This window comes from Achroia grisella, unplaced genomic scaffold, assembly GCF_030625045.1.
Source record: "Achroia grisella isolate CSIRO2021 unplaced genomic scaffold, CSIRO_AGI_Agris_v1 utg402, whole genome shotgun sequence".
NCBI lineage: Eukaryota > Metazoa > Arthropoda > Insecta > Lepidoptera > Pyralidae > Achroia > Achroia grisella.
The window spans coordinates 5,148,796-5,176,055 of NW_026712841.1; the positions used below are offsets into that span (position 1 = coordinate 5,148,796).

Genomic DNA, 27,260 nt, shown 5'->3' on the forward strand with positions numbered 1-27,260 from the left:
GAGATCATTTCGTATATTCTATATTTCTGTATATTTGATATACCCGCCCGTAGTCTCACTATACAAGGATAAACATACATTTATGTTAACAAGCAGCAGTACATCCGATATTTGATATAACAAAGAGATAAAAATGACAAGGTAATTTATGTAATGTCCATTAATTTGTGACACAACTCACAGCATGAATAATATAAGGAAAAATCAAGTAATAATAAAAAGTGATTTATTGTATATACATTTTTTTTAATTAAACATGTAATTTAAATATAGATTATCATAACGTATTTAAATCATTTTACTTTGAGTTTATAAATATTTAATATCGATTTTCCATAATATCATTTTAATGTTTTTAACAACACAACAATACTGTAATATTAATGCTATAAAATATAATTATAAAACATCTACATAAAAACATATGGAAGAACTAATAAAATTCGACAGTAGTTTTACAATATCTATAATGTAACAAACAAGCACCTTTGAATCTATTAAATGCACTAATGTCTTACCTTCAGTAAGAATCCATGGGAACAAAACCATATCAATATTATAAATACAAAAATGCGTCTATCTGTGTATATCTCTCTTTGTTACATTTTTACGACTAAACTGAATTATAAGGACGGACATTCTACATTACATATGAAAAAAAACACATTTGGTGTAAAATTGTAAAAATATACGACAATACAGTGGCTGTTACAATTTATTTCATAAATGATATATTTTATACAACATTGTTTAGTGATTATATAAAATTTACTTAAAAATATAATATAAATTGTATAATATCAATATTTGTTATATTACTTAATATAATTTAAATTCTATACTATTTGTTCCCATTTAAAGTAGTTTTTTGAGTGAAGGGATTGTAGTCACCGAGCCCGACGAGATCAACCGACAAGTCCCATAATTTTTTCGCATTTTCAGTGTTCAACGCTTCCTGCGAAGGCTTTATTGGCACGCAATCACTGTAAAAGAGAATATCAGTATTTATACGTGTACACTGTACAGGTTACAAAAAAACCGATTTCAATCGCATTTTTAGGGATAACTCAAAAACTACTAGTGTGATACTTGATAAATTATATATGGGATCATATGGAAGGGAATTCATCAGCTTTTAAATAAATAAAAAACAGTTTACGTAGAAAGTTCTAAGTAAAAAACACACATAAAAAATACAGTGGAAATGAGAATTTCCTCTTTATTGAAGTTGGTTAAAATATTAGCACAAAATATAAGACGAAGCTGTAACCTAATATTTTATTACGCAATTGGAATCCAAACAAACTGACTTAAATAACTAACTGATTTAATATTAAAAAAAGAGGCTCTTGATTCAACTTAATTCATAATGTCGGAAATACCTCGATTATTTTTTGTGTAGGTTTAACTATATGACTCAACTTCGCTGTCGTTCTAAAACAAATTTTGCAATACTTTTTTAATATAAAGACTACACCGGCGTTAGCTCCAAATTCATTCAAATTCAAAAATCATTTATTCACGTAGGACATATTAGCCGCTTATGAACGTCAATTTTTTACATTATAATTTTAATCATTGGATTTCACTATACCTCAACATTTGAATGTAGCCTGTTTCTTTTTTATGATAATGGAATTGTCTACCCGTCTGCGATATCGATATACTCTGACATGTGGGGGATGATGGACCGAGCATGAGTTCTGGACGATGGGCTATCGTGGCAAATTCATTAGGAATTTATCACGGATGGTTTCCATAGAGAACCGCGAAATTACAGGATAAGAGATACAATATCTTAGTCATCTGTAATAACAATGCATGTGACACCCGCCATGGGTGTCACATGGTAATGCAACATTCTAATGACATTTTAATAAATAAATTACAATGTAAAATAGTAGATATAGAATAAGTCTAATGTATCCTACATTATACTTACTAATATGTTAATTCAATCAATATATTTTGCTTTCGAACTCTTGACGGCAAGGCCGTATGACAGAACTACATACTTACTACTTAGGAAGTATGTAGAAATTTAATATTATAAATGCGAAAGCGTGTCTCTCTATCTATGTTAATATTTCCCAAGTAACCGGCTAAACAAAAGTAAATGAAAATTGAAATCAACATAAATAAAAGATGAACATAATTTTATCTCAAGAAATGACCCAGAAGGAGGGTAAAATTTTTTGCAGACTAAGTCGCGAGTGACAGCTAGTATGAATAATAATAATAAAAAATGACTCTGCGATAAGTTCACGTTCGATTACGATTGTCCCTATACTTAGCGCGATATGAATTTTGGACTCTAACTTAATCAAGTTATAGATATAGTTATAATATTCATGAGTTGACTAATATTTTTCCACTCTTAATTGAATTGTTGATTACAGTGGGCGTTATAATATTATAATAACCCTGGACAATTCACACAGCGCTATGTAGTCTCAAGCTAAGCAGAGTTTGTGTTATGAATACTAGACAACTGTTACATATACTTATTATTTTTTTTGTTAATGCATACATAAAAACACACAGACCAATAAAAACAATCATTTCCCGAGAGGACCATAATAAGGACGACCTGACATGGTACATTGGTGCAACTTGTCCTTAGCACTAATAATTCTCTTCCCAAAAGGTAGTAGGTATCCATAAGTACATAGAATAGAGAAGTATAAGATCGATAGGAACATCAAATCAAGTTACAGTTCAAGCCACAAGGACGTGGTTGCGGGTATAAGTTAATAACAAAAACATATCATAGTCACCTGTAATAGAGGCCGGTCTCGTTAGCACACTTCTCATCGACGGAACAATATATGGTGGTTTGAGCACCAAGTTCAATAGATTTTGTGAATGGAGTGAAGAACAGGCCGAAGATGGCTCGCGCGCCCGGGAATAACGTGTCATTGAGGTGACGGCCCAGTTCCGTCTTTATAACTCCTGGATGAAGGCTGTATGTGTTCACCCCTTCAATATTATGTTCCTATAAAAAAAAGTTATCAGTAAACCTACTGAAACTAGGAATGGTAACTGCACGGGTTCGCCGTACAGGTACGAGATCTTTGGTCTTCGATGAACGAAATTGAAGTCATATAGTATGATGCATAATAGTTTAAGGTTGGCAACCCTGACTAAATCACACTGTCTTTTCTCATCGGTTCTGAACCTAGGTTCGTAATCCTAGCAACGCTCTTATACTGAAGTCGTATCCATTACACAGGTATTCGGCCTTCACTCCTCCATAAGTCCTTCCACAGATTGAACATAATTCGTGCCGGGGTCACTACATGACGTTGTAAAAAAAAATAATGGGCGCTGTTAACCTGTTTTTGCTCTAAATAACCTACCATAGAATACTTAAATAACTTTTTGTCATTCCTTAGTAAATCAATACTTTAATAAGAATGATACGGTTTTATTTAAATGTTATTTATTTCATAATACTTTATCTTAATAATCTATCTCGGAGGCTATCAAAACATACTCAAAAATGTCGCTCTGTGCAATATAAATAGAATGGATATATGAATACCTAATTCTTGTATAGATACAGATATACAATACAGTTTACTCATGTATGAAAACAAAAAACACGTTAAGAATGAAGTGAGTCATGATGACAATCAAATAGTTGTAATTACCTTCAGCTTCGACGCTAGTTCCTTGGAAAATAATATGTTCGCAAGTTTACTTTGTGCATAGGCGTCCAAAGACTTGTATGGTCGGCTCTTATAATTTGGATCCTCAAAGGAAATGCCGCCTCCTGCAATAATCCAGCTGCATTTATTTATTTGAAAACCTACAGCTTACAATCCAATATATAAAATGAACAGTACGTTTTTAGAGAGGGCCAATAACAAGTTTTACTTGGTAAAAGAAAAAATAAAATTTCAGAATAAAGATTAGAGGTAAATTTAGGAAGTACAAAGGAAATAATATAAATTTCGCAACATAAAATTAAAAGAACCCACCAATGCGAAAAGGTATCGATCTGTTTGTGTATTCTTCACGAGTAAACGGCCGAATGATCCTTAAGAAATTGGAATATTTCTCGACATACGCATACATATCGTTTATGTTAAAAGCTGTATAATAATAGTAATAATATTTTTTTATTGTGACACCTTTACAAATTTACAGGCACTCTTGTAAACTATTTCGGTCTTATTAAATACGCAGCAAATATTTCAGAGAATTTACCACTATTATATAAACTAGACCGAGCCTGTATAATAGATACTAGCTTTTTCTAGCGACAAATAAGTGAAAATTTAGATATTACAATTACGTGGGTAAATTTCAACTTATAACTTATTTTGCACTAAAATGTAATTGTTTATTCGCAGTAAGTTCAATTATAAATGGGGAAGACTGTTTGTTACCTTTTCACTGTTTGTTACAAATTTTGCCGTGAAGACAACATGTATCAAGAGGAGGGACTTAGGCTATTTTTTATCTTAAAAAGATCAAACGAAGTCAAGAGTATAACATCAAATAATTTTCGATATCAGATACTTGTCATAAATACTGAATATTAATAACAATGTAGATAAGTTAACACACCGTATTACTTCCGATGGTCGCGGGTTCAATTCCTCGCATGGTACAAACATTCGTATTTATCAAAACGATTTGTATTCATTAAGTATAATTGTTTATATCATTTTGGATGTTTTCTATGTATATAAAAAATGTATTCAGTCTAAAAAAGTATAGTCTCTAAAAGTATATCAGTTGTCTAGTATCCATAACACAAGCTCTGTTTGCCTTGGGACTAGATGACGCTGTGTGAGTCTTCCTGATATATTATTATTGTGTCAGGGCTATACAATGTATTGTAAACGTTGCAATCAGAGTTCAATACATCACAATTCTAATGGTAATCTGATCATTTTTAACAGTCCAATCAATCGACGGAACATATTTTCATTGAAGTTGAATAAAAAAATATATACGTACGGGTATGTCCCCTTGACGAAACCGTCACAATTCTTGCTGGCTTGCTGTTTATAATGCGCGGCAATAGAAGCATGGTCAGAAGAAAATGTGCCAAATGATTGGTTCCAAATTGTATTTCAAAACCGTCTTCAGTAGTTCCTTTGGGGCACATCATCACGCCTGCGTTGTTCACCAATATATTAATCTGCTGCTCGCTATCTAAAATTGTCTGTGCGCATTCCCGTACAGATTTCAAAGATGTGAGATCACACTTCACAACAACCAGCTTGCCAGTGTCAGATATGTTTTTACATTTTATTTCTATATCATTCTTCGCTTCCTCTGCCTTTTCCAGGTTCCTACATGCCATTATAACCCTAGCACCTATAAAATGAAGACAGTTTATACATTCTGCTAAAACAGGGATGACCAACTATGTTTATGCAGCCCGCCTAACATTTCTATAATTGAATTTATTTTTGTATTTTTGCCATCAATTTATACACATACATAATAAACCGATTTTTTTTATGACGATTTACTCACTTGTCGGCGTCGTGTTAAAACATTCATGTTTTAACACCTACTAATACCTACTAATGATTGCATTAAATTTTGCACAGGAAATCTTTACATTTTTATTATTTTATTCTAATGTGTATTATAAATAAAGTTTTCATAGGAAATAAGAAATGACTAGGTTTTTCTCAAGAATACAACAAAAAACAAGACGTGGTCACGTTTTTTGGTACACGTGTTCAGATCATCTATATTCTGTTCACGATAGATAGACCACTGGCATTTTTTGTTTGCATGCATGTGATCTATCTCAACGATAGGTAGTATTAATTCTTGATATAAATAATCAAACATAAATAAATAATGGATGAACTGGCCACGATATCACGTAACATGCACTTAGTGGTAAGCATCGTGGCAAAACGGGAACAGCTTGCTCTAACGGTATACACAAGTGGAGCAATAGAAGAGAATGATAAAATGATTATGAAGGCAGGTTAATGAACTCATTGTAGTAATTTCCCTAAGAATTAACCACAATGGTTTCCAGGGAGACGTATATTGCTAGCAAAGAGTCCGCATTACTTATAATGTGCCTCCGGGGGGAAGGTATTTGTTATTAATGAGAATTAAGAGCTCTACTACTAGTACTGTACCCTGTCACGTCGTCTCTGGAGACCAATGTAGTTAATTCCTAGTAAATTTGTAACAATCAGCTAACCGACACGACTTCGTCTTTAATTTATCTTCCTCCACTGATAATCTGCCTATGCTAAAATGGTATAAGCAGGAAAACCACTCCATCGTCATCCATTAAAAAAATCTCTCCTCTCTCCCCATATCGCTATTAATGCAACTACTAACCTAAACCTAAGGGAAATTAATATATACATAAATTTATGGCGAGTAGTGAGATACTACAGTTACCTAGTTATAAGAAGTAGCTTAAGAGGTCGGGATTGTGTATACCGTATAAGCTCTTACTCTGCAACACAACCCTGATGTTTACGCTAGTGACAAGACTTCGTTAATTCGCTACGTTACCTCTCTTGTAAAAGTCCAAGACGGTCTCTTTGCCGATACCCGTGTTACATCCTGTTATTACCACGGTCTTGCCGACCAACTTGGCAGCACTCAAACAACGGCCACTGAACAAAGGCATGATCTTGCCGTAAGTTATTGAGAACACCTGAAAATAGGAAGGCATTTAGTGTCCTGATATATGTACTCTTAAAGAGCGCGAAAGCACCTCTAACACATGTATTTCAGTCGACAATCTGAATTTGTGTTTCGATTAAACGTCTGTTAAAACATGAATTGAAACATTTTAAATGGTGGTACCGCGATGGGCTAACTGACTTGACCTCATACTCATCTTACCATCCTCCACTGAAGTCCCGCTAGCGAAAACCATAAAAAATATACTCTTTTGCTTCTTGCTTGTGACCTTTATGTGAATTATATGTTTTTATGAGTTAAGAGAACTTAGAACTGAAAAGTCCAGGGATAAGAACACCTACCTATAAGAATAACAGAGCGGATCGGTTAATTGATCGTGAAACATGGTCATTTAATTAACAAATCTTGCGTCATTAAACACAATAAAATGTACTTCCATAGTAACGTAATTAGGAGAATAGATGGGAACGCAGCACAGGTACATATAGATACCTAAATGAATGCCTAATTTTACTTGCCGCCCATGTTTTTTCATTTATTTGAAAACAAAGTAAAGGACTGTCTGATGGTAAGTGGTAACAGTTCCATCTACAGACATCAGACGAATATGACAAATAAATGAGACTGGGTTGACCCCTTTTTTCTATTTTAAATGGCATTACGGTCGATGGAAAACAACTGCTAGTAATTTATACATTATATTTTTTATAGTACGGTAACGATAAAATTGTAGTTAATGACGTAAGTAAAAAGGAATAAAAAAACGACTAATTGAGTATACTTGAAAAATAATTATCACAATCGATGTAGAATTAGCAAATATTTATTTATTTATATTATCGAGTAACTTCGGTACCTATTTATTTTTATATATAGTGACTGAGGTATAGAAATTTAAAGTAAGTAGGTACTAAAATATTACCCGCGAACAATTAAATTTGGTAGTCATTTCCTAGTTTTAAAAAAGATAATTATAATAAATCTAACTTACCTGCAAAATATTTTGCCTACTTTATGCGACACGAGTTTTTTTAATTTTTATTGTTTATAATGTGCGCGCTTAAACCTGTCCGAGTTTAGTTGCGTGATATTCGCTGATTCCGAATAGTAAATATGAATAATTAATATATATATATGTAACGAAAAGACAATACGTATTGATACTGATACGTATAGAGTCATATAGAATATAGAATGCACTCAACTTGAACACAGATCACAAAGACTTAAACCACAACTATGATCCTGCATGACTTTTTGATTGACAGTTGTATTAATTGAATGAATGGACATCTACCATTTGGCAATGTTAAAATTCTATTTCTGTGATAATCTAGGAAGATACTTATATGAATGAAAACTATAATTAAATGTCAAATCAAATGAAGTGAATGTCAAAAGTCTGTCTATTCCTTTTACTATACTATCAAATCAACTTTATTTCATTTTATTAAATTTAATTGAAATAAAACATAGAATATTTATTTAATAATTACGTAACTAATTAAAATATTATTTCCAGTGCAAAGTATCCATAGAAACGATCAAGTGTATCCAGTAGATATTTTTTGTTTAATATTTTATTATTATAGATGAGTTCATAACAACATTTGAATTCCATTTAAAACCGTATGGAGTATGATAACGATGAGAATACCTGGCGAAAGCCGTCGGTACCGAAGATGGGTAATTCCAGATGTCATCCGATACCAAGGCGATCTACAACAATCGCTGTTATAGTGTTAGGCTTAGCCGTCCTTAGTTGCCTTCTCGGTTATTGCGTACTCAGTGAAACCCTACCATACGAGTCCAAAACTTTGCGTCTCGTCGTCATTGTAAGTTATTTTAAAGGATTTTATTTTGATTCATACATTTGTTATAAAGGCATTAGAAAATATCGTGGTGGTTTACTGAGCCGAGGTCGTGAGTTTACAACTAGCTGATACAATAAAATATCCTGATACTCCAGTGAAAGTACATATAACAAAATTAGAAATAGGTCTGTGAGACCGGTAGGATCAAACCTTGTATTGTTGGATTCAAATATAGGCAACTAAGAGTCACACCACATCATAGTCTTTGACATATCACAGAGGTTCTAATAACGTGATGTTTTGCATCAATCACAATTTCTCTGATTAATAATAATAATAACTATTACAAATGGATGGTGTACAGAATTGTATGTATCTTATCCTCTCTCACTCATATAATTATCCTAACTTAATTACTCTTTCAATATATTATATGAATTTCAAGAAAATGGTTATATTGTTAAAATGTAAAATTTTGTAATTTCAGCTCTTTCGCCATGGTGCTCGAACACCAACACACACATACAAAAGTGATCCATATAAAAATTACCAGTGGCCCAATGGACTTGGGAGCCTTACTAATGTATGTACAATATTTTGACTGACCTAAAATACTAGAATGATTGTGTATTGTACATGTACATGATCTGTCATGGCAATTGCCTAAGTTTTTAATGAGTTACCCAACTTATACTGTAATATGAAACTGCGATATTGTGCATTTTATGTAAATAAATTTATCTCGGAATATATTATTATGTTAGAATGTTAGTTATTTCTCACATCTTTATCTGCTATCAGAAACAATACATTTTGTACACTAAAAATATACTAAATTATGATTATTTTCTAGACTGGCAAACTGCAATTATATGAATTGGGAAAAAAGTACCGGAATTATTATGCAAACTTCATACCTGAGGAATATTATGAAAAAGATGTGTACATACGCAGTAGCGATGCCTCACGATGTCTGATGAGTGCATATACATTTCTAGCAGGCCTCTATCCACCTACAGAACAACAGATGTGGCACCCAGAGATGTTGTGGCAACCTATCCCCGTGCATGCGTTACCAAGGAATCTGGACAATGTAAAATCCAATATTTTATTTAAATATTCCTTTGCTAAAAACATTACACAAAGCATGCAATATTTTGTCTGTCAATTTTCAAAGCTAACTTTCATTATTGGAAAATAATTATTTAAAAGTTCTTTTAGTTCTTCTTATATCTAATGCAGTAAAAACATATGTGTTATGTGTCAATACACTAAAAACACTATGTGAATTTGATAATTCTATTTGTACTATATTATTATTCTTTTATGTTACAGAGCTATAACTAACACCAACCTACTTTTATCTCAGTCCATTATGCATAATGAATGCAGGGGTAGAATCATAAATAATGTATATTCACAACTCCTTATATTAAGTTTATTCAAATAAATATTACCATTGTATTCTATAATATGTGATTTCTCACTCCAACAGTAACTGACCAACTACTGTACTAATACAATTGAAATAACACATTAATGTTATTAAATTTTTAACACTATATTTCTTGTCTAGATAGTGGCAGCAACAAAACAATGTAAAGCCTGGTCGGCCATGTATAATGAAGCACGAGCAGAGATTGATGCTTTGCCAAAGTTCATTGAACTCTTTGACTATCTCACGAAACATACTAATCAGAGCATGCGGAGTGTTCTCGACGTGGATTTCCTATACAGCTCACTTTTAATACAGCAAGAAACAGGTCTAAAGCTTCCAGATTGGACTAAAAATGCATTTCCTAACAAAATGCGTCAACCTTTTATGTTAAGTTTGGCACTGCTCTCTTATAATGAGACATTACAGAGGTTGCAAGTAGGTAAGCAGGATATAATTATAGAAATCTTTTTAATAATGTATGTATAACAACCAAATTGTAATAAATTAATAAATATAGACACAGGTGTAATATATATGTATATCCGAAAATGAAAACCATACATTTTACTACAGCAAAGATTTCAATTAGTACATTAATACTTTTTTAGAAGTTACTTGTTATTCGTAAATTATATTTGCAGGTCCACTGCTTGGTGAAATTAAGCAATACCTTAAAGAGACGGTGAACCATGAAAATTTGGATCGATCTTTATATTTATACTCTGGACATGATGTGAATGTGGTCTCCTTGTGGCGCGCACTCGGTTTCCAAGAGCTGCTGGAACCTGAATATGGAGCCAGCATAGCACTGGAACTGCATGAAGAAGTAGAACAAGATAACTTCTTTATCAAGGTAATGCAAATGTAATTGATATTATATTTTATGTACCAGTTCAGTTAAGATATTAGGATACTTTCTTTTTTTATGTAACTGGAAAGCATACAAGTTCTAGGAAAATACCAACCATCGCTTATATATACATATAAACCTTCCTCTTGAATCACTCTATGTATTCCTGAAAACTGCATTAAAATCCATTTCGTAATTTAAAAGATATAAGCGAAGGAACAAAGTTGCGGCGGCAACTTCATTTGACCATGTAACGATATTCATTTATTTCTTTGAAACATATTTTGATTATATAAAACTGCATCTTGCCAACTAAATAACATTATATTCATGTACATTACAATTTTCAGGTATTTTATCGTAACAATACAAAAGTCGAAGTACCTATGGAGTTAAAATTATCCTTCTGCAGTGATCCCTGTCCATACATGCAATTTGTGCAGCATCTCGAAAAACTGGTACCAACTGATTGGGAGACAGAATGTCGTAACAATGTTTGAATATAGAAATAAATTGTACACGCTGAACTGAAAACAGAACCCAACACCATAATGGCCTAATACACTATCATATATAGTGGAATGTACAAGCTGTATTTTCACTTAAGGGTTGTTTATATTGTTATAGTAAATAATTCGTAAAATTATTACTAATCTTGAGTTTAATTATGTCACTGTTATCCTGTACTATAATTGGATTTTTAATTCTAACATTATTTGCTGTAGTTACTGCAACAAAGAATCTACAAATCTCTAGTAACTGGTTTACGTTAATATTTCGAATATGAAATGAAAATCAATGAAAATTATTTTCTTTACCTTTCTATACGGTATATGATAGTGTAGTACTCCATAAACTATAAAGTGTTATTTTTATTTCAATTTTAATGTTTGTTATGCATATTTGTATAGAATGGACAGCAAGAATACTTATAGTATTTGCATAACTATTATACTTACTTAAAAAGTTGACAATTAATTTCAACTATTTCTTTTATTTTAAAGAATAATCTTAATAATTACTATATACATCATTGGAATGTTGTAACAATTATAAACGGTAATAATTTTATACTTAATATACTACACTATTGGTTAACTACCAGTTCTTACAAACTTCTTCTTCTTCAACAAACTTCTTAACATTTTATCCTGCCAAATAATGTTACTGTTACTATGTAAGTATAGTATGGAATATATGTAACGATATTTACAAAACAACTAAGCTACTATCTTATGTACCTATTGTTACTATTTTAAATGTTCATAGCTATATATACTGATTCTAACTCGAATATTAACTTTCATTGATATTTAATGAAACTCAAATAAGTAGGTTTTCTACGTAATTTAGATTCTCAGCTCTACTCCGCCTACGATTACGTTATTTTCTATTTAAAGGAAATAATAAATTGTTAAATACTGTTTGTAATCGATAAGTATCTATGTTCAGTGATAATAATATAAATAATTAATCTATGCATTCCATTACTTACGTACGTATATAACATCAATGGCCTCGTTGAATTGTCTACTACTTTATCTACCTATCGGGATTTCTTTTTTTCCGACAAGACATACATGCTTAGTCGTAAAGAATAGACCAAGCCAATGGTCAGGCCAAATACATAAAACTGATCCACTTTCATTAAGAATCAATATGTAAAATTGAATAAATCTGAACTTATATTAAATTGATCTTGTAAACGCGCAGTTTTTCATATTAAGTTGATCTTATAAACGCGCATAAAATAGGCGCTTTTTTCCACTTAACATCATGGAGAATTTGCCCATGAAAATGCGGAGTATGGTAAAAGTTTTTTTCTTATACTTTCACTGTTTTTAGCTTGGTCTACAATTTTACAACTATACTGTATACTTAACAAACAGCACAAATTAATGATAATATTCGTAGATAGTCCGCGGGTCAAGAACAATTTTTAATGGCTAATTTCGTCTCAATCGATAACTCGTGAAATGCTTAAAAGCGTTGAATACAACTAAGGTTCATAATATACGAACCCTAGTGAAACTGCGTTTCTGAGGATAACTTGAGGAGCAGCATTCTTTTTGTTACTGTTTGCTGAACCGAGCTGACTTTCACTAGTCTTCATACTACATCTCTGTACAAACATTTGTATTCATGAGTATGATTGTATCGGTTGTGTTTTCTATGTATATTATGGATGTATTCACAAAAAAAAATATCTAAGTATTTATATCAGTTGTTTAGTAGCCATAACACAAATTCTGTTTACGTTAGGACTAGATGACGTTGTGTTATCCTTATAATTTTATAAATTTTTGTCGAAATTTGGCCAGGCTCGCGGACAGTAAAGTGACCTAACAATAAGAACTGAATAATCCAATCGGATAGAATAGATAGATGAAAATATTGCTTTTGTACCTATGTTTTACAGAGATAGCATGAAAAGACATAGGCCATTTTGTTATATTATATTATATTGTGAAAATGTTTATACTAAAGATATGGACTATGATATGGTATATTTATTATATAAATAAAAATAGATAGATTGAAATATTATGGATATTTTTTTACAATAATATAGTTTATTTTATTATTAACATATATACCGACTATAACCTGTTTATTTATATGATACTGTACCGTAGTAAGCGTGACTTAAGCGATCGTGAAATATGAAAATATAGTACAGAGTACCATGGTCGCATTTAAGATTTATTGAATTTCATTAATAATGCAGGAATAAGCTACTAGTATTCTGTACCAACAAATCTTTGTATTATGATATATTATAAACAATAAAAATATGTATTTTAAAACTTGACTGCTCTACACGTCCTACTACTATACTATAAATGATGACTGAACGTATAAAATATTACAATATTATAAATCTGGATGTTAATGTATGTCTTTCACTTAATTACACCTTAACTGCTGGACAGTTTAAATGGATATAAAAACTCCCATACAGGTCCATTTCAGGGTTCTTGTAATTAAATTAAAAAAATACCTAATTAAATTGTGTAAACATTTATTAATTATAAATTACAACTTGAATAAAACCCAAGTAGAATAATAGTAGAAAATAAATAGTTTATAAATACTTTTTTCAATGTTGGTACTACATATAAATAAGAGATACTTATTAACTAGATAAATTAATAATACATTTAAAATGGACGGCACAAATTGACATTGAACAATTGTGTAAATACTACACATTGTAAATGGAATATCTTATTCACCTTAGATTACGGATATGGACTTCATACGTTAACAATAAAAGTCAACTATAAGCCAAAATAAATATTTAGATTGAAGACTACTAAGTAATATTCAATTTAAATCTTTACATAATTATATCATAAAACAGAATATAATCTGTGTTTGTATATTAAAAATAATCTCAAATATACACAAATTAATAGTGAAATACTTATACCATAATCGGTGGAATAGTTTTTATTGTTTTAAGAAAATGGCATACTGTTGTCTTAAAAATAGGCTACAAACAGGGTTGCCAACATTAAAACATGTAGCCTCGTACGAAGTAGAAAATCTTGTATACTGTCTCCATAATGTTCATCATGGAATTTTATGTTATTTTATCAAAATCTCGTACCTGTTTAAGTCTGGGCGTACGATTGGCATTCCTGTTACTTACATTACGGGTGTGAATTGTCTTTCAGTCTTTACAATATCTGAATACCTACTTACCGCAGAGTTACTTGTGTCCAGTATTTTTTCTAATGATTTAAATGTAGGTTGCTAATAATATTGTACTTTTGGCTTAAAAATAAATAATTAAATCTATACCGTCTAGTACTTATCGCAGATAGGGCAGTATGCACTGTCAACACAGCGTTTCATATGGCGCTATATCACTCGGTATATTTGAATCCAATGAGGCAGAGAGGCGAGCCTATTCCCGTGTCTCGCATTAATTAATATTGTTATGGGTGTTTTTGTCTTTGGAGAGTAAGTCAGAAATTATTTTTGTTTTTGTATCAATAATGGGTCTATTTGAACTTACTCATGACTATTTAGTGTAAGTCGAGGTAGTAACCACTAGACCACGACGCTTTCAAATTGAATCTGTATATTGGAAAACCCTGAGGACCAATCATATTTTTTGTATTTCTATTAAATTGTCCTTGGTGACTTTACACAAGTAAGCTCTGATAAGATGTGGTACATGGCGTAGTGGGTTGGCTTTTTTTAATAATACTTATTTCAAAATCGTAAGGGATCGAAAGTCCTTATCTAAACTATAATATAAACACAACAACTACTACTGTGCTCTGTATATATAACCGTATTAAAAAAATATATCGCAAAAAGTTAAATGTACTATCATTAGTAAGCTACTGAACATAAATCAATCATCTTACGTTATTACTATCTTCATAATGTCTATCAGTCTGTATGTATGTGTCTTACGGCTATGGGAGCGGCTACTTTGCTAGATAGCTGATTCTCGTGTACACACTCTAAAGTATGAAATCATTAACTATTTCGATGTAAATAAAATATATCCTAAAACAATAATTAGAGTTCATACTCAATGGTACTAAAATGTATTGACTCTATTGTGCAATATTCCTTAAACATAATGTATTATAGCTAAAATATGAATCTGTTTCTTTAGTTGCCACAGCATGTCAGTACACTTCTTTCCTTATATGCCCTCATTGCAGTAATGACAATGACCCATATCCACAATCCCACAGCTAACCACGAAGTTATAAGTGCAAGTTGCAGTGCCACACCAGTGTTAATAAATTCCCCTCGGCGACTGTTTGGTGCATTTTTCTGCAAATAGTCCATAAAGTCGAAAATAGCTTGACATGATAGACGGAAATGAATAACTGAGACATGATCCCCAGAGGCATGGAGTTCCTGTAAAAATAAATATGTTATGTTAATTATAAGATAATTATACACCGCAAATTATGAATATACTAGCTGTCCCAGCAAATTTTGTTTGGCAATATAAATGTAGTAGCTATTAAAAACAGGAATTGGTGGTAGAAGAGTCAAAATTTAGAGTGGTACATATTTTGTTTTAAATATCTTGCAATCAGTCACATGGACTATAAGCAGATGTGGTGTTCCATATATAACAGGTAGATTGCTGCTCCCAGTAGAGTAGCTCCTCGTTTCTAAAAACTCAGTCCTGTCTGACTATGTTTGTCAAATATATCATACCTTTTCTTTAATTGACACACATTTTCAGGAATTGTAAGTTGCCCAGCGAATTTATTTGAGTGCCTGTGTAGTCGTAATTTGTATTTGTTGCTGTAGTCATTACTGTACGTATTCTTAATGCCAAATCATAATAAAAAAAATAACACCTATTTTGGGGTGGGTTACGCTTATCATTGGACTTAGGACTGAAAAATAGACATTGTCCAATTCTTGGACTTACCCGATATGCACACAAATGTTCATAAAATAATATAATAATAATAAGTAATGGTAATGCCATTTCAGAGGTAACAAACACTATGACATGAGAATTTTATGTATAAATTTTTACTTATAACAATTTCTCTATATAATACTACTCTTGCCTACATTGATTGCACCATGCTCCTTAGAATTAATTTAGACAACAAAATTCTATGGGCTCCTAACATTCAATATCTGGCTGCAACTTTAACTTCAGCACTTTTTGCTGTTTACACGATTAGACAATTTACCAATATGGAAACTGCAAGATTAGTGTACTTCAGTTATTTTCATACATTAATATTGTATGAAATTTTATTATGGTGTAAAGCAGCTGAGAGTATAAAGTGTATTTATATTATGAAAAAAAATTATTACCCTTGCTAAGTATCCTCGATACTGTGAACAAATCTTCAGAAAGCCATTTGTTATAATAGCAGCATGCACCAGGTTATAGATACAAAAGACTGCTGCAATGCAAGATGTTGGGATCCAACAATATATTACTGCATCATTTTTCTTGGTAACTCGTGTCCTTGTAGTTATAACAATAGCTTCACCTTCACTGAAAACATTTGTGAACATACATTTGTGTATTTATGTTACAATCAGTCAGACATTGTTAAATAAATTGGATATTATCAAAAATAAAGATTAATTTCTACTAATGTTATATACATGTTAATTAAGTTCTTATTAATATTAAAATGATAGTTCTGAAAACAAAATGTAAAAAAGTAAAATATTCAGAAATTAGATAAATTAACACTACAATTATCAGTTCTATAGCAATTCATATATAAATTTAGATAAAAATATTTTTTAATTATTTAAATACTTACATTTCTTCCATAGCTGTGGACTTTTCGTCTTCATACTGTCCTATATTATTTATGCACACTCGGTACATATGAAAAAGAGCCATAACAAGTGCATATACCAAAATAGGCAATGGTGCAAATATGGCATATAAGCAATATGAATTATGGCCTCCATTGAAAGACTGGAATGTGCTCACACCAAAGAAGATACACCCACAATTCGTATTTTCAAGCCAACTTCCTGGGCAAACGTCGAGGGTTGCTCGCCAGTGGTTATATGGTATTGCAATACAAACCACAGAAACGGCAAGAAAGACTGCAAGTAGTCCGTAGCTCCAACAAAGTCTTCTTTCTGCTTGGTATTGATTCATGATGAATCATGGAAAATCTCACTAGTATAATGAAAACTTAAGTCCCTTGAAGACAGACTGTTGCAAAAGCTTCTGATATCATAGATAAAAGTAGTATCGTACTGTTGTCATTTTTATCATTGATTTGAATTAGGTGACGATAACAAGTAGTAAAAAATATGAATTTCAGTTACAATCATAGATTCAAAGAATTTGGAATGTTATTAAGTCTATTATATATTATTTATTATGGATTATAATAAAGGTTAGAGGTTTTTAAAATCAAAATAAATTTTAATGTAATTTTAGAAACAACGCACAGGGCAATGCCAATGAGCAGAGCGAGCAGAGCAGAGATTTGTGTTTAGCAATATTTTGTAACGATTCTTCCCGAATAACATCGATTATTTACTCGATTTGATTAGATGTCTGATAAATAATCTCACATAAAAAATAGAAATCATTTTTATTAGTTTGTAGTTTTAATACAGGGTAACAATTTTTTTGGCAAAAAGTCGAATTTTGATACGCGATATTGATTTTGAAAAAAAGATTACCTTTAATATGTAAATTTCTTTTTAAAAGTTTTAATGATATATATTTAAAAAATCGTTATTTAAATTGCAAAAATATATATAGTGTTTTTTAATGCAAATACAGTAATAGAAACATTAGTATGCGTAAAATTGGAAATCTTTTGTGGAAACTTCGTTGAAAACTTTAAATTTAATCATCTAAATAAAAAAATATGATTCAACAAATCGATTTGGCAGGCACTGCACTGCCTTCTGTAAGTGATTCATTACTTGAAAATTTTACACAGCAAAAGAACCAAGGTTAAAAACAAACTATAGAATATACCTAACCCAACTTAAGACATACATATATATATTTATACGCTTTTTTAATATAATAAGTAATATTTATTATTAGCTTCATTTATCAATAATAATAAAATTAAATTTTAGCTCATAATCACTAAATCCTTTCCTAAATTCCTATTCGTTCCTATCCGTAGACTGTAAGTGGCTTATTGGGTAACACACACTCATTGCCAAAAAGAGAAAAAAAATTGCCAAAAGTAAATAAAAAGTCGGTTTCATGACAGTTTCAGTTATAATCTCTTTAGAGTCTTCTGTTCCTTGATGCGGTGTGACCGCTATAAAAGTTATTGCTCTTTTTGATCTGTTCATAATACCTAAAATAAATATTGTTATTTAACTAAATTAATACAAAACAGTAATGAATACAAAACAATCCAGAACTCGAAATCATGAAAATAAATAATAACACGCAAGTTAAAGGACCAAATGTCACTTTAGTACCTTATAGAAAACATCATGTACCGAAGTAAGTAAACTCTGAAATTGTGAAGAAAAAAAATATTTTTAATGAATAAGAATTCTATATAAAACGTTAAACAAGTAACATTTAATGTAAAGTTAGTTTCCACACCGTATGCTAGGTCAAAGTCTTTGAATAGGTCTAATAAATGGTTAGATGAAAATTTTTGTTTCATAAAGTAATTGAATCATGCTTTGAAGTAGAACTGAAGTTGTTAATTTTACCAAACATAATAAATATGAATCTGATTATATATATTGATAAATTATGATTGAATCTGATAATATAATTTAACAATTACCTATAGATACCATATGTGGATGACATCAGAGGAACTACAAAAACTCACTGCATCGGAACCTCTTACACTGCAACAAGAGTATGAAATGCAAAAGTCTTGGCAAGAAGACGAAGATAGTAAGTTTTCTTTAATTATAGAGTAAAAACCATGAAAGTTAATAAAAAAGTTGTTTATTTATTTTAGAATGAATTTAACATTTGATAATAATGAAATAATAAACTCTTTGTTATGCACATAGAAGAAATACTACAAGACCAATAGTGCATAGGAAACTGAAAACAAAAGGTGGTCTATATCATAATTTATAAGCAATCTATTACAGATACAACCTTAAAAATTAAATATTTCATTTAATTAAATACAATTAAGTAGTTAATCATTTTATAACTTATTAATATTGGTATTGTAACTGAAGCATAGTGCTTCAAGAAATATTATTTTTTACATTATAAAATAATTTTTAAAAAAAGAGCAACATCAACCATAATTATATTGGTGTGAAGTACTAATATCTAAATTTTTTTCCAGAATGTACTTTTATAATCTTGGAGAAGAGTACTTCAAATGATGAAATAGGTTTGTATGTACTCTATTAAATTAGTTTACAAATATTTTTCACTGATTGCATTATTCTGCTTCTACTTATAATCTAAATAATATGAAAACTTACACAACTACTAGTACTAAAATTTAAATAAAAAAATAAGACAGAATAAGGATATGTTGCTTTTAAAAAATTATAATAATATGGAATAGCTGAATCCGATGGTAACTAATAAAATACTTTTAATATTAATGTTCAAATGGTAATAACAATGGCCATTACTATTTGATAGACCAGTTTCTTTTATAAATGAATCAAATTATTGTTGTTTACATTTTCAGATACCATGATAGGTGACACAAATATATTTATAACAGATAAAATCAATAATATTGGAGAAATTGAAATAATGATAGCCGAAATAACAGCGAGGGGAAAGAAATATGGTTGGGAGGCAGTAATTCTAATGTTACTGTACGGTATTAAATATATCAACCTAAGGATATATGAAGCAAAAATATCACTACACAATCTCATAAGTATCCAAATGTTCAAAAAGTTAGGCTTTATTGAGAAATCTAAGAGTGAAGTGTTTCAGGAATTAACTTTAGAGAAAGTTGTCACGAAAGACTGGATTATATGGTTAGAAAATGAATGTAAATATACAATAGATAATTACTATAATTAAATTAAGTAAAAATGATTTAATGTATTTCATTATTTCATGTAACCTAAGCATATCTGTTATATCAAACATTTTGTTAAATCAGGTGTTTTTACTGCCTCATTTGGATACAAATGTTGCTTTCAGCACATTGTCAACAGTTAACACTGTCTTGGACTGTCTTATTCGGGAAGTTATTTTTTAGCGAGAAAACTTTATTATTATCTCATAACAAGAATTTCCAATTAATTTACGAATATAAAAAGCGGGTATAGCAATATAAGAAACATAATTTCTGATAAATTCCGTGAAAGTATCATAATTCAGATTCTAAAATCATATTCGGGACGAAAAAACTTTATAGTATAGTTGTGACATCATCTTATCTGTGGTATAGTTATGGCCGAGTTTTTCTGATCTGTGGTTAGGTCAGCGAACAATCGAGACATAGAGTAGATTATATTTTGTCAGATGTGTAATTTTTGTCTGTAATTTGACAAAAAAATAAATGTAACAAAAATTCTAAAATTACTGATTCCGTATTATTCAGTTTAATTTTTATCATATATTGATCGACTATATTTTTTGATTGACGGACAAGTACTAAGGTTAAGACCCAGAAAAATACTTTCCCCTTACCTTACCCGGTACCTTCCTCAAATACTCACGATCTCTGGTGATTGACTAATTTATTTATATATTTTTTAAAAATGTGTTTAATTACACGTTTATTGTTATTTGTATTATTAATTAACACAATATACACACACGATGATGAAGTTAAATCAGAAGCTGACGTGGGAGTTAAATATGCGAATACATGTGAAGTCTGCAAAGTTCTCGCTACGGAATTGCAAGATCGCCTCGAAGAAACGGGTAAAGTGCATGACGTGATTGAAATTGGATACTCCCTTGACGACGTCAAACCTAAAAAAAAGACAAAATACCAAAAATCTGAGCTTAGACTGATTGAGTCGTTGGAAGGAGTTTGTGATAAGATTCTACAATATAACATTCATAAAGAACGAGAAGACAGTACTAGATTTGCTAAAGGTATGAGTGAAACCTTTAGAACCCTTCATAACCTAGTGGATAAAGGAGTTAAAGTTGATCTTGGGATTCCACTTGAATTGTGGGATAAGCCATCAGCAGAGATAACACACATGAAAATACAGTGTGAAACCTTGTTAGAAGAGAATGAAGCAGCTATTGAAGACTGGTACTGGAACCACCAGGGTGAGATAGAATTGAAGCGTCACTTGTGTACAAAACATGTTTTACAAGGCAGTGATGACTCTTGCTTGTATGAGGAGCTGAAACCACGAGAAAAGGGAGACAAAAGTGAACTCTGATATGGAGTGTTAGGTTTAGATTGAAATATGGACAAATTTTTTAATATACTTAATATGAACAATTAAAACATATATTAAGTACAGTGATACATACTTTTAAGATGACTATGCATTTTTTGTAACACCTAATATCTATTAAGTGTTGTCTAGGTATGATAAATAATCTAGATGTTTAAATTTTCTATATAGTGTTCTATAAGTATTATTAAATAATCTTGATGTGTTAAGAAAACAAAATCATGTATTAAACAATATGTGAAATTAGTAACATTCCACTAGTATGCATTTTATTTCAGTACCAATAGATTGTGTATGACTATTAGGAAATCAACTTTAAATTAACTTTACAAAGTTTATCATTTTTTAATTAATTCAGATTATTATTTAGTATTAAAACTAGTTTCTTGAGAAGTAAGAACTTACAGTTGTTGATTCATTTGCTGACTGTAATCAAGACTTACCTCTGTATTTTATTGTTTCTTGTTTAAAATAATATAATGTATTCTTTATAATAAATTATTGAATAATAATAATATAGAAAATAATAATGACAAAAAACCTTTTCATTCTATTTGTTAAATTTATTTACTAAAAAGATATGCCAAAGTTTTTTTAATAAATACATATTGCAGTCATATTTTGTTTCTCTCGTAATTCCTTGTTCTAACTATGTTGCTTAGGATTATACTTAGTTATATCCCTAATTCTCTCTGAAACTATCAAATTCTCTAAATTAGTGTATTTAATAAGTAACAGTCAAAGATTACATAAAGATGATATATATTAAATTTATTATGCTTGAATTCAGCATGGGGATAAACCACTGTCAATAGAAATCAATATAACCACACAACTTATGAAAGCAATATTTTTTTAATATTCCATACTAAAACAAGAATAGATTTAAAGGCGTAGATCACAGATAGAGCTTTGATCATAATCATTGTGTAAATACAAGTTGGATTACACAACATTCACAACAGGTGGTTTCTCTACCTAAAAAAGGTCACATGGTCAAAATCTCATGTTCTACCTTCTTACATAGTATCCTGCGAGTCGACTAAGATGAAAATCATAGGTGAGATAATATTATATAAAAAGAAAATATATTTATTTGCTCTACTAACTAGGCAATTAGGAAATTAATTGCTATCTGTAGGTATGTACTTGCTGCACACATAAGAATGAATAAGATGGTAATATCCGCAGTCCATAGGATTGATGTGTATGGGGAATAAATAATACAAAATACTATAAATAATAAGCACCTTTTTAATCGACTGTCAAAAAGTATTATATAAATAATATCTATGTAACAATTTATTTGCACCGTTTATCTTACACAGCGGTATTTATGGTGCTAACAGAATTGCAGGTGCCCTGCAAATATCTATGAATTAAAATACTTAAAAGAAATATAAATAATATAAACCTAATAGGATAATCCATTCACACAAATGTACGCATACAGCATATCATACAATTTTGTCTCATAATATTCTACAATAATTTAACATCCGAAAACACGAAAGAGAAATTACACAATTACATGTGCCATTTGATTGTGAGTCTCCTTCGATGTTAATAATGGACAATTTACATTGTATAAAAATACTATGTATATAGTGCCATTGTTAATATCAACGGACGGTTCCTCTATTTGCCTAAAGATACGGACTGGTGTCTTGATAGTCGTCGTCGCTGTCGGAGCCGTCGTCTGTCAACTGGCGCTGTACGGACGCTTCCGAGCGCCCAACACGTTCAGAGCTCGATCCATCTACACAATGTAGAAAATAGATTCATAAGACTAATGCAGCAATGTTTATATTATTTCTTTGTCTTTTAACAGCGTCGTGGTGGTGGCTTGACACGCCTAATGCGGATTGAGTTTAAAATCTCAAAAAACTTTCGTATGTTAATTTGAGTTTCTGATTGACTCTCCGTTTACGTAAACATCTATAACGAATAGAAGTGATCAGAGAGACTGCGATAGGTCTCTTGCCACGTTAGATTCAAGTATACATAGCGAAATGTGGACATGTCAAGTGTTGCAATAATAAATAAATATAAATGTCATATAAAGTATACCAATATCTATCGATATGTACAATTTACTTTTGCCTCAATTTACGTGATGAATTATTGCGTCCACAGTAGGTAGTTTTAATATTGTTTTAATGTTACTGTTCACAAGTTATTAGCTTTTTTAACAACACTAATATAGCGAGTTATTATATAGCAACTTCTTAATTAGCCGTAAATTAAATATTTAACATATAAATAACCTATTTTTTAAATTATGTGACCATATCATTGTGTGTGACTCGCGAATGCGTGAGTGTATGTAAGATAAACTGAATAATGTAAGCAAACTATAAATGTAAAATTGCAACCAAATACATGCTTAGATACCATTACACAAACAATAGATACTACAACACTACTGCATGCCCAAAAAAAACTGGAAAAAAGCTTAATGGCCAGCCTGATGGCCACTTATAAACATGATCGTCACTACGGAAATCACATTATCATGCGCTGCCATTCCGTACCGTTATCATGTGACGCCCATGATAACAGTCATGCGTTTCCATTCCAGAGGACTAAGATATTATGTCTTATCCTGTAATTTCACTGCCGTATCTCACTCTTCAACAGAAAGCTTACAAAGCAAGCTGCTTGATGTTTGAAACAGATACATAGAGGTATGCAAACTATTTTAAAGTAGATCACAGTAAAACATTATATGGTTACAAAACAACTTTAAGTTGAAATGCACACAAATATACAAATGAATACTGCATACGGGATATACACAACTACCAACACACTACTTGTATTAAATACTGTAATCCCCCTATAACACGGTATTCTTATAATTTTCATTTTACGGGATCCCTTTTATATTTCTGTAATGTAAAATTTATAGTGATTTGTACAGATCATAATTAATTATTTTGTTCATACGCATAAGTTTTTTTTTATTTGTCATTTCGTTCTTAATATAGTTTTATCTGAATATTTGATTTACACCCCTTTAGTGAGAAAAGTTAAACGTACGTGACGTAAAAAGCGTTATACGAAAATACTCATACAATGCGTTTTCCTATAACGCAGAACCAATGTAACGCGTTATAGTGGGGATTACTGTATATATATCATACATACCTATTTTAACGATTATTTTGTATTTTTAATTTTTGAAAGTTTGTGGCAGACACTTTAATAACACAAAATAATGAAAATAGGTCTTATTGGTTAAAACTTAAAATAAATACAATAATAGCTAAAATAAAGTACGAATATTTCTTATAGATTATTTGATTCATAATGGGTGGCTATACAAAAGACACATCGTAGTTTGTGTCTGGCGTGCTAGCTAATAACAAGCGGTGAATAATTACCCAGTTACCTGCTTGGGGCTCCCATAGCGTCTCGTACCGCCTTGACTTGGGCGGCGGTGGGGACACCGAACCTCTGAAATAACAATAAAAATAAAAAACTTTATAATTTTTCCACAAAGAAAACATGAGTAGCGGTCCCTGTGTGTGTTTGTATTTTTTATGTCATTATTATTGCGTCAAGACGAGTCAATATAATTCTATTTTATTCGAAATGCTAGTTGGTACCCGTGATTTCTTGTACATAGTATTAATACGTTGAATTGTCTACTATTCGATTAAGGTAAGTTATATCCCTTATTACTTGAGAAATCATTAATTCCTCATGCAAACTTTCATTTGTACTCCCATATAACCCTATTTGAAGTAGTATTTTTGCGTTTATAGTATTAATAATGTATATATTTACAAACTTTCAAAGTTATATCAATACACTGATATAAATTATTACTAGTACCAGGGTATTCTTTACGTTTTTTATTACAGTTTCTTTAACCCCTTGCATAAGCGAAATGAACTTTTTTTTACACTGTATAACCGTAATTTTTGTACCATAATAAACAACTTTTTATACATGTAAGGACTGCCATCGGTAGGTTACATACGGTTCAGTGAGTCGTTACAAAATCAATATATCTTGTGGCCTTGGCGCTGATAACGCTCATTTCGCACGTTATGTTACAACATCATCTATTGTTTTCAACAGTACAATGTATCTTTTATATTGAAAAAATACTAATTTACTGTTCATTTATACTAAGTAAACAGTACTGACGTGGCTTTTTGACGACATATTTCTTCATTTTAAGTTGAATATTATAATATTAAAATATAGGTTTAAATTAAATGAATTAACGCCGCAGTACAGGTATAGGTATAATTAATTGTGAGGATCACCTCATGATGATTGTCATACTGATAAAAAATTCTGTAATTCAATAAAAATCTCTAATAGTATTCCAAAAATCAGTTAATTAACAAAAAAAATATTATTATTTCACTGACATCTGTTTGGACGTCTAAAAAATCTGATCAAGCAATGACCCATAGGTAAAGAAAGTAAAAAAACGTTAATTAAAAACAACTAAACAATTATTATTAAAGAATTAAAAATAAAATCTATTTACCTGTGATTGGGCGAGTGTGGGTACGCGTCGCCGTTCTCGCTGGGCGGCGGCGAGGACCGCGGTGAGGGCGGCTGACTCAGCGCCTGCATCAGGCGGCCCTTAGATTCATTCCAGATGTTGGACAACCGCCCGTCCGGTCCGAACAGTAGGAGGAATGCGTCGATCAACTCGCGCGATTTCTCCTCCCATTTAGTTAATATGTCTACGCGCTTCTCTCCTATATTTGTCATCACCTAAAAAGAAATAACAAAAGCTTGATTATTTAACGCAATTGATTATAATCGAGGGAAGGGATTTTTTACAACCTTTATTTATAAGAGCAACAATCAATTTTCAATGAGTGATAGAATAAAAAAATATGACTTCAAATTAAACACTTTAAAACATTGGGTTTATTTAAATAAATATTATTTCCATTCGATTATTTAGCAATGGAAATTAGCGAGACTGTTGCTAGTAATGTACCTTATCCTACCAGACAGACATGTACAGTAATGTACACTTAAGACAAACACTATACTGTCATTTTTTTTATTTAGTTGAGAGGACACAAAGTCCTAAACTTCCAATAACATTTAGATGTTTGTTGATCATGTCGTTCATTTATCAGATATATCCTTGTTGTATTTAAGCACAGTTTCCCCTTCGTGATAGTTCCTAGTCCATTGATGTCTCCCATTCTAAGTCACGATTAAAACCCACAATACACAATCAGGCTTTTCGATATATAAATAAGAGGAGATATTTATAATAACGTGTACCTATTCATAAAAAAAGCAAAGATCAAGAAACTTTGTGTTAACCTCAGTTGACTGATTTATTATTTTATTGAATTGCAGTGTGAACTATCAACATGTTTACTTTAACACTTGATATGTTTACTATTATTATTCCTGTTATATGTATTTCATCTTTTCCGTTTTAATTGCAATCTTACATTACATTGTTATCTAATCGTACTATATTAAAAAAGTAATGGCTAATACATTTTTATTATTTATTACTATAAACAATATGAAGTACCTTTATGTATTAACAGCAATAAATATATATGATTTCATTTTGTGCCCATGTTAGAGCCTGTAGTCTTTTAGGTACATATATTATGAGAAAACATAACGCGACACATGTTCTAAAATTTGGTGTAATAATGATTGGCATATA

General features: G+C 30.9%; 6 protein-coding genes across 10 annotated transcripts in view; 3 read left to right on the forward strand and 3 right to left on the reverse strand.

Annotated features, from left to right (window-relative positions):
* Positions 1-337: 337 nt before the first annotated feature.
* Positions 338-7,834, reverse strand: LOC131844353 (retinol dehydrogenase 13-like). Its single transcript, XM_059193213.1, has 6 exons — positions 7,640-7,834; positions 6,514-6,658; positions 4,972-5,334; positions 3,654-3,775; positions 2,778-2,995; positions 338-983 (listed from the first exon to the last, which is right to left on the reverse strand). The coding sequence occupies exons 2-6, from the start codon at positions 6,629-6,631 to the stop codon at positions 842-844; spliced, it is 963 nt and encodes a 320-aa protein (XP_059049196.1). The 5' UTR covers positions 6,632-6,658; positions 7,640-7,834; the 3' UTR covers positions 338-841.
* A 226-nt stretch (positions 7,835-8,060) lies between these two features.
* LOC131844352 (lysosomal acid phosphatase-like) lies at positions 8,061-11,857 on the forward strand. Its single transcript, XM_059193212.1, has 6 exons — positions 8,061-8,483; positions 8,950-9,045; positions 9,316-9,555; positions 10,039-10,339; positions 10,542-10,753; positions 11,101-11,857. Exons 1-6 carry the CDS (start codon positions 8,280-8,282, stop codon positions 11,248-11,250), a joined length of 1,203 nt encoding a protein of 400 aa, XP_059049195.1. The 5' UTR covers positions 8,061-8,279; the 3' UTR covers positions 11,251-11,857.
* Positions 11,858-15,328: 3,471 nt separating this feature from the next.
* On the reverse strand, positions 15,329-17,781 carry LOC131844417 (uncharacterized). The gene is made up of 3 exons (XM_059193298.1): positions 17,035-17,781; positions 16,571-16,757; positions 15,329-15,640 (listed from the first exon to the last, which is right to left on the reverse strand). Exons 1-3 carry the CDS (start codon positions 17,382-17,384, stop codon positions 15,386-15,388), a joined length of 792 nt encoding a protein of 263 aa, XP_059049281.1. The 5' UTR covers positions 17,385-17,781; the 3' UTR covers positions 15,329-15,385.
* Positions 17,782-18,514: 733 nt separating this feature from the next.
* On the forward strand, positions 18,515-20,255 carry LOC131844464 (alpha/beta-tubulin-N-acetyltransferase 9). Its single transcript, XM_059193364.1, has 4 exons — positions 18,515-18,713; positions 19,015-19,124; positions 19,537-19,584; positions 19,894-20,255. The coding sequence occupies exons 1-4, from the start codon at positions 18,637-18,639 to the stop codon at positions 20,238-20,240; spliced, it is 582 nt and encodes a 193-aa protein (XP_059049347.1). The 5' UTR covers positions 18,515-18,636; the 3' UTR covers positions 20,241-20,255.
* Positions 20,256-20,810: 555 nt separating this feature from the next.
* On the forward strand, positions 20,811-21,803 carry LOC131844458 (protein canopy homolog 3). The gene has a single exon (XM_059193358.1). It carries the CDS (start codon positions 20,927-20,929, stop codon positions 21,566-21,568), a length of 642 nt encoding a protein of 213 aa, XP_059049341.1. The 5' UTR covers positions 20,811-20,926; the 3' UTR covers positions 21,569-21,803.
* Positions 21,804-22,820: 1,017 nt separating this feature from the next.
* LOC131844366 (choline-phosphate cytidylyltransferase B-like) overlaps positions 22,821-27,260 on the reverse strand; it is a 30,560-nt gene continuing 26,120 nt past the window's right edge. For 3 of the 5 annotated variants that reach the window (XM_059193230.1, XM_059193232.1, XM_059193234.1), the window contains exons 6-8: positions 26,097-26,329; positions 24,981-25,045; positions 22,821-23,345 (exon numbers count right to left, since the gene is read on the reverse strand). In XM_059193230.1, coding sequence (XP_059049213.1) covers positions 23,233-23,345; positions 24,981-25,045; positions 26,097-26,329 — 411 coding nt within the window. In that variant the 3' untranslated portion in view covers positions 22,821-23,232. Of the gene's footprint in view, positions 23,346-24,972; positions 25,046-26,096; positions 26,330-27,260 lie in introns of all 5 variants that reach the window. The other 2 variants (XM_059193233.1, XM_059193235.1) reach the window with 1 other exon arrangement.

Coding starts and splice junctions, on each gene's coding strand:
- LOC131844353 (XM_059193213.1), bottom strand. CDS start 6,631: ATGCCTTTGTTCAGTGGCCGTTGTTTGAGTGCTGCCAAGTTGGTCGGC. Junction 5,335..6,513: donor CTTGGACTTTTACAAGAGAG/GTAACGTAGCGA, acceptor TTCATTTTATAG/GTGCTAGGGTTATAATGGCA. Junction 2,996..3,653: donor AACTAGCGTCGAAGCTGAAG/GTAATTACAACT, acceptor TTTTTTTTATAG/GAACATAATATTGAAGGGGT.
- LOC131844352 (XM_059193212.1), top strand. CDS start 8,280: ATGGAGTATGATAACGATGAGAATACCTGGCGAAAGCCGTCGGTACCG. Junction 8,484..8,949: donor CTTTGCGTCTCGTCGTCATT/GTAAGTTATTTT, acceptor TTGTAATTTCAG/CTCTTTCGCCATGGTGCTCG. Junction 10,754..11,100: donor AAGATAACTTCTTTATCAAG/GTAATGCAAATG, acceptor TACAATTTTCAG/GTATTTTATCGTAACAATAC.
- LOC131844417 (XM_059193298.1), bottom strand. CDS start 17,384: ATGAATCAATACCAAGCAGAAAGAAGACTTTGTTGGAGCTACGGACTA. Junction 16,758..17,034: donor TCCACAGCTATGGAAGAAAT/GTAAGTATTTAA, acceptor AAATGTTTTCAG/TGAAGGTGAAGCTATTGTTA. Junction 15,641..16,570: donor ATCGAGGATACTTAGCAAGG/GTAATAATTTTT, acceptor TTATTTTTACAG/GAACTCCATGCCTCTGGGGA.
- LOC131844464 (XM_059193364.1), top strand. CDS start 18,637: ATGAAAATAAATAATAACACGCAAGTTAAAGGACCAAATGTCACTTTA. Junction 18,714..19,014: donor AGAAAACATCATGTACCGAA/GTAAGTAAACTC, acceptor AATTACCTATAG/ATACCATATGTGGATGACAT. Junction 19,585..19,893: donor TACTTCAAATGATGAAATAG/GTTTGTATGTAC, acceptor TTACATTTTCAG/ATACCATGATAGGTGACACA.
- LOC131844458 (XM_059193358.1), top strand. CDS start 20,927: ATGTGTTTAATTACACGTTTATTGTTATTTGTATTATTAATTAACACA.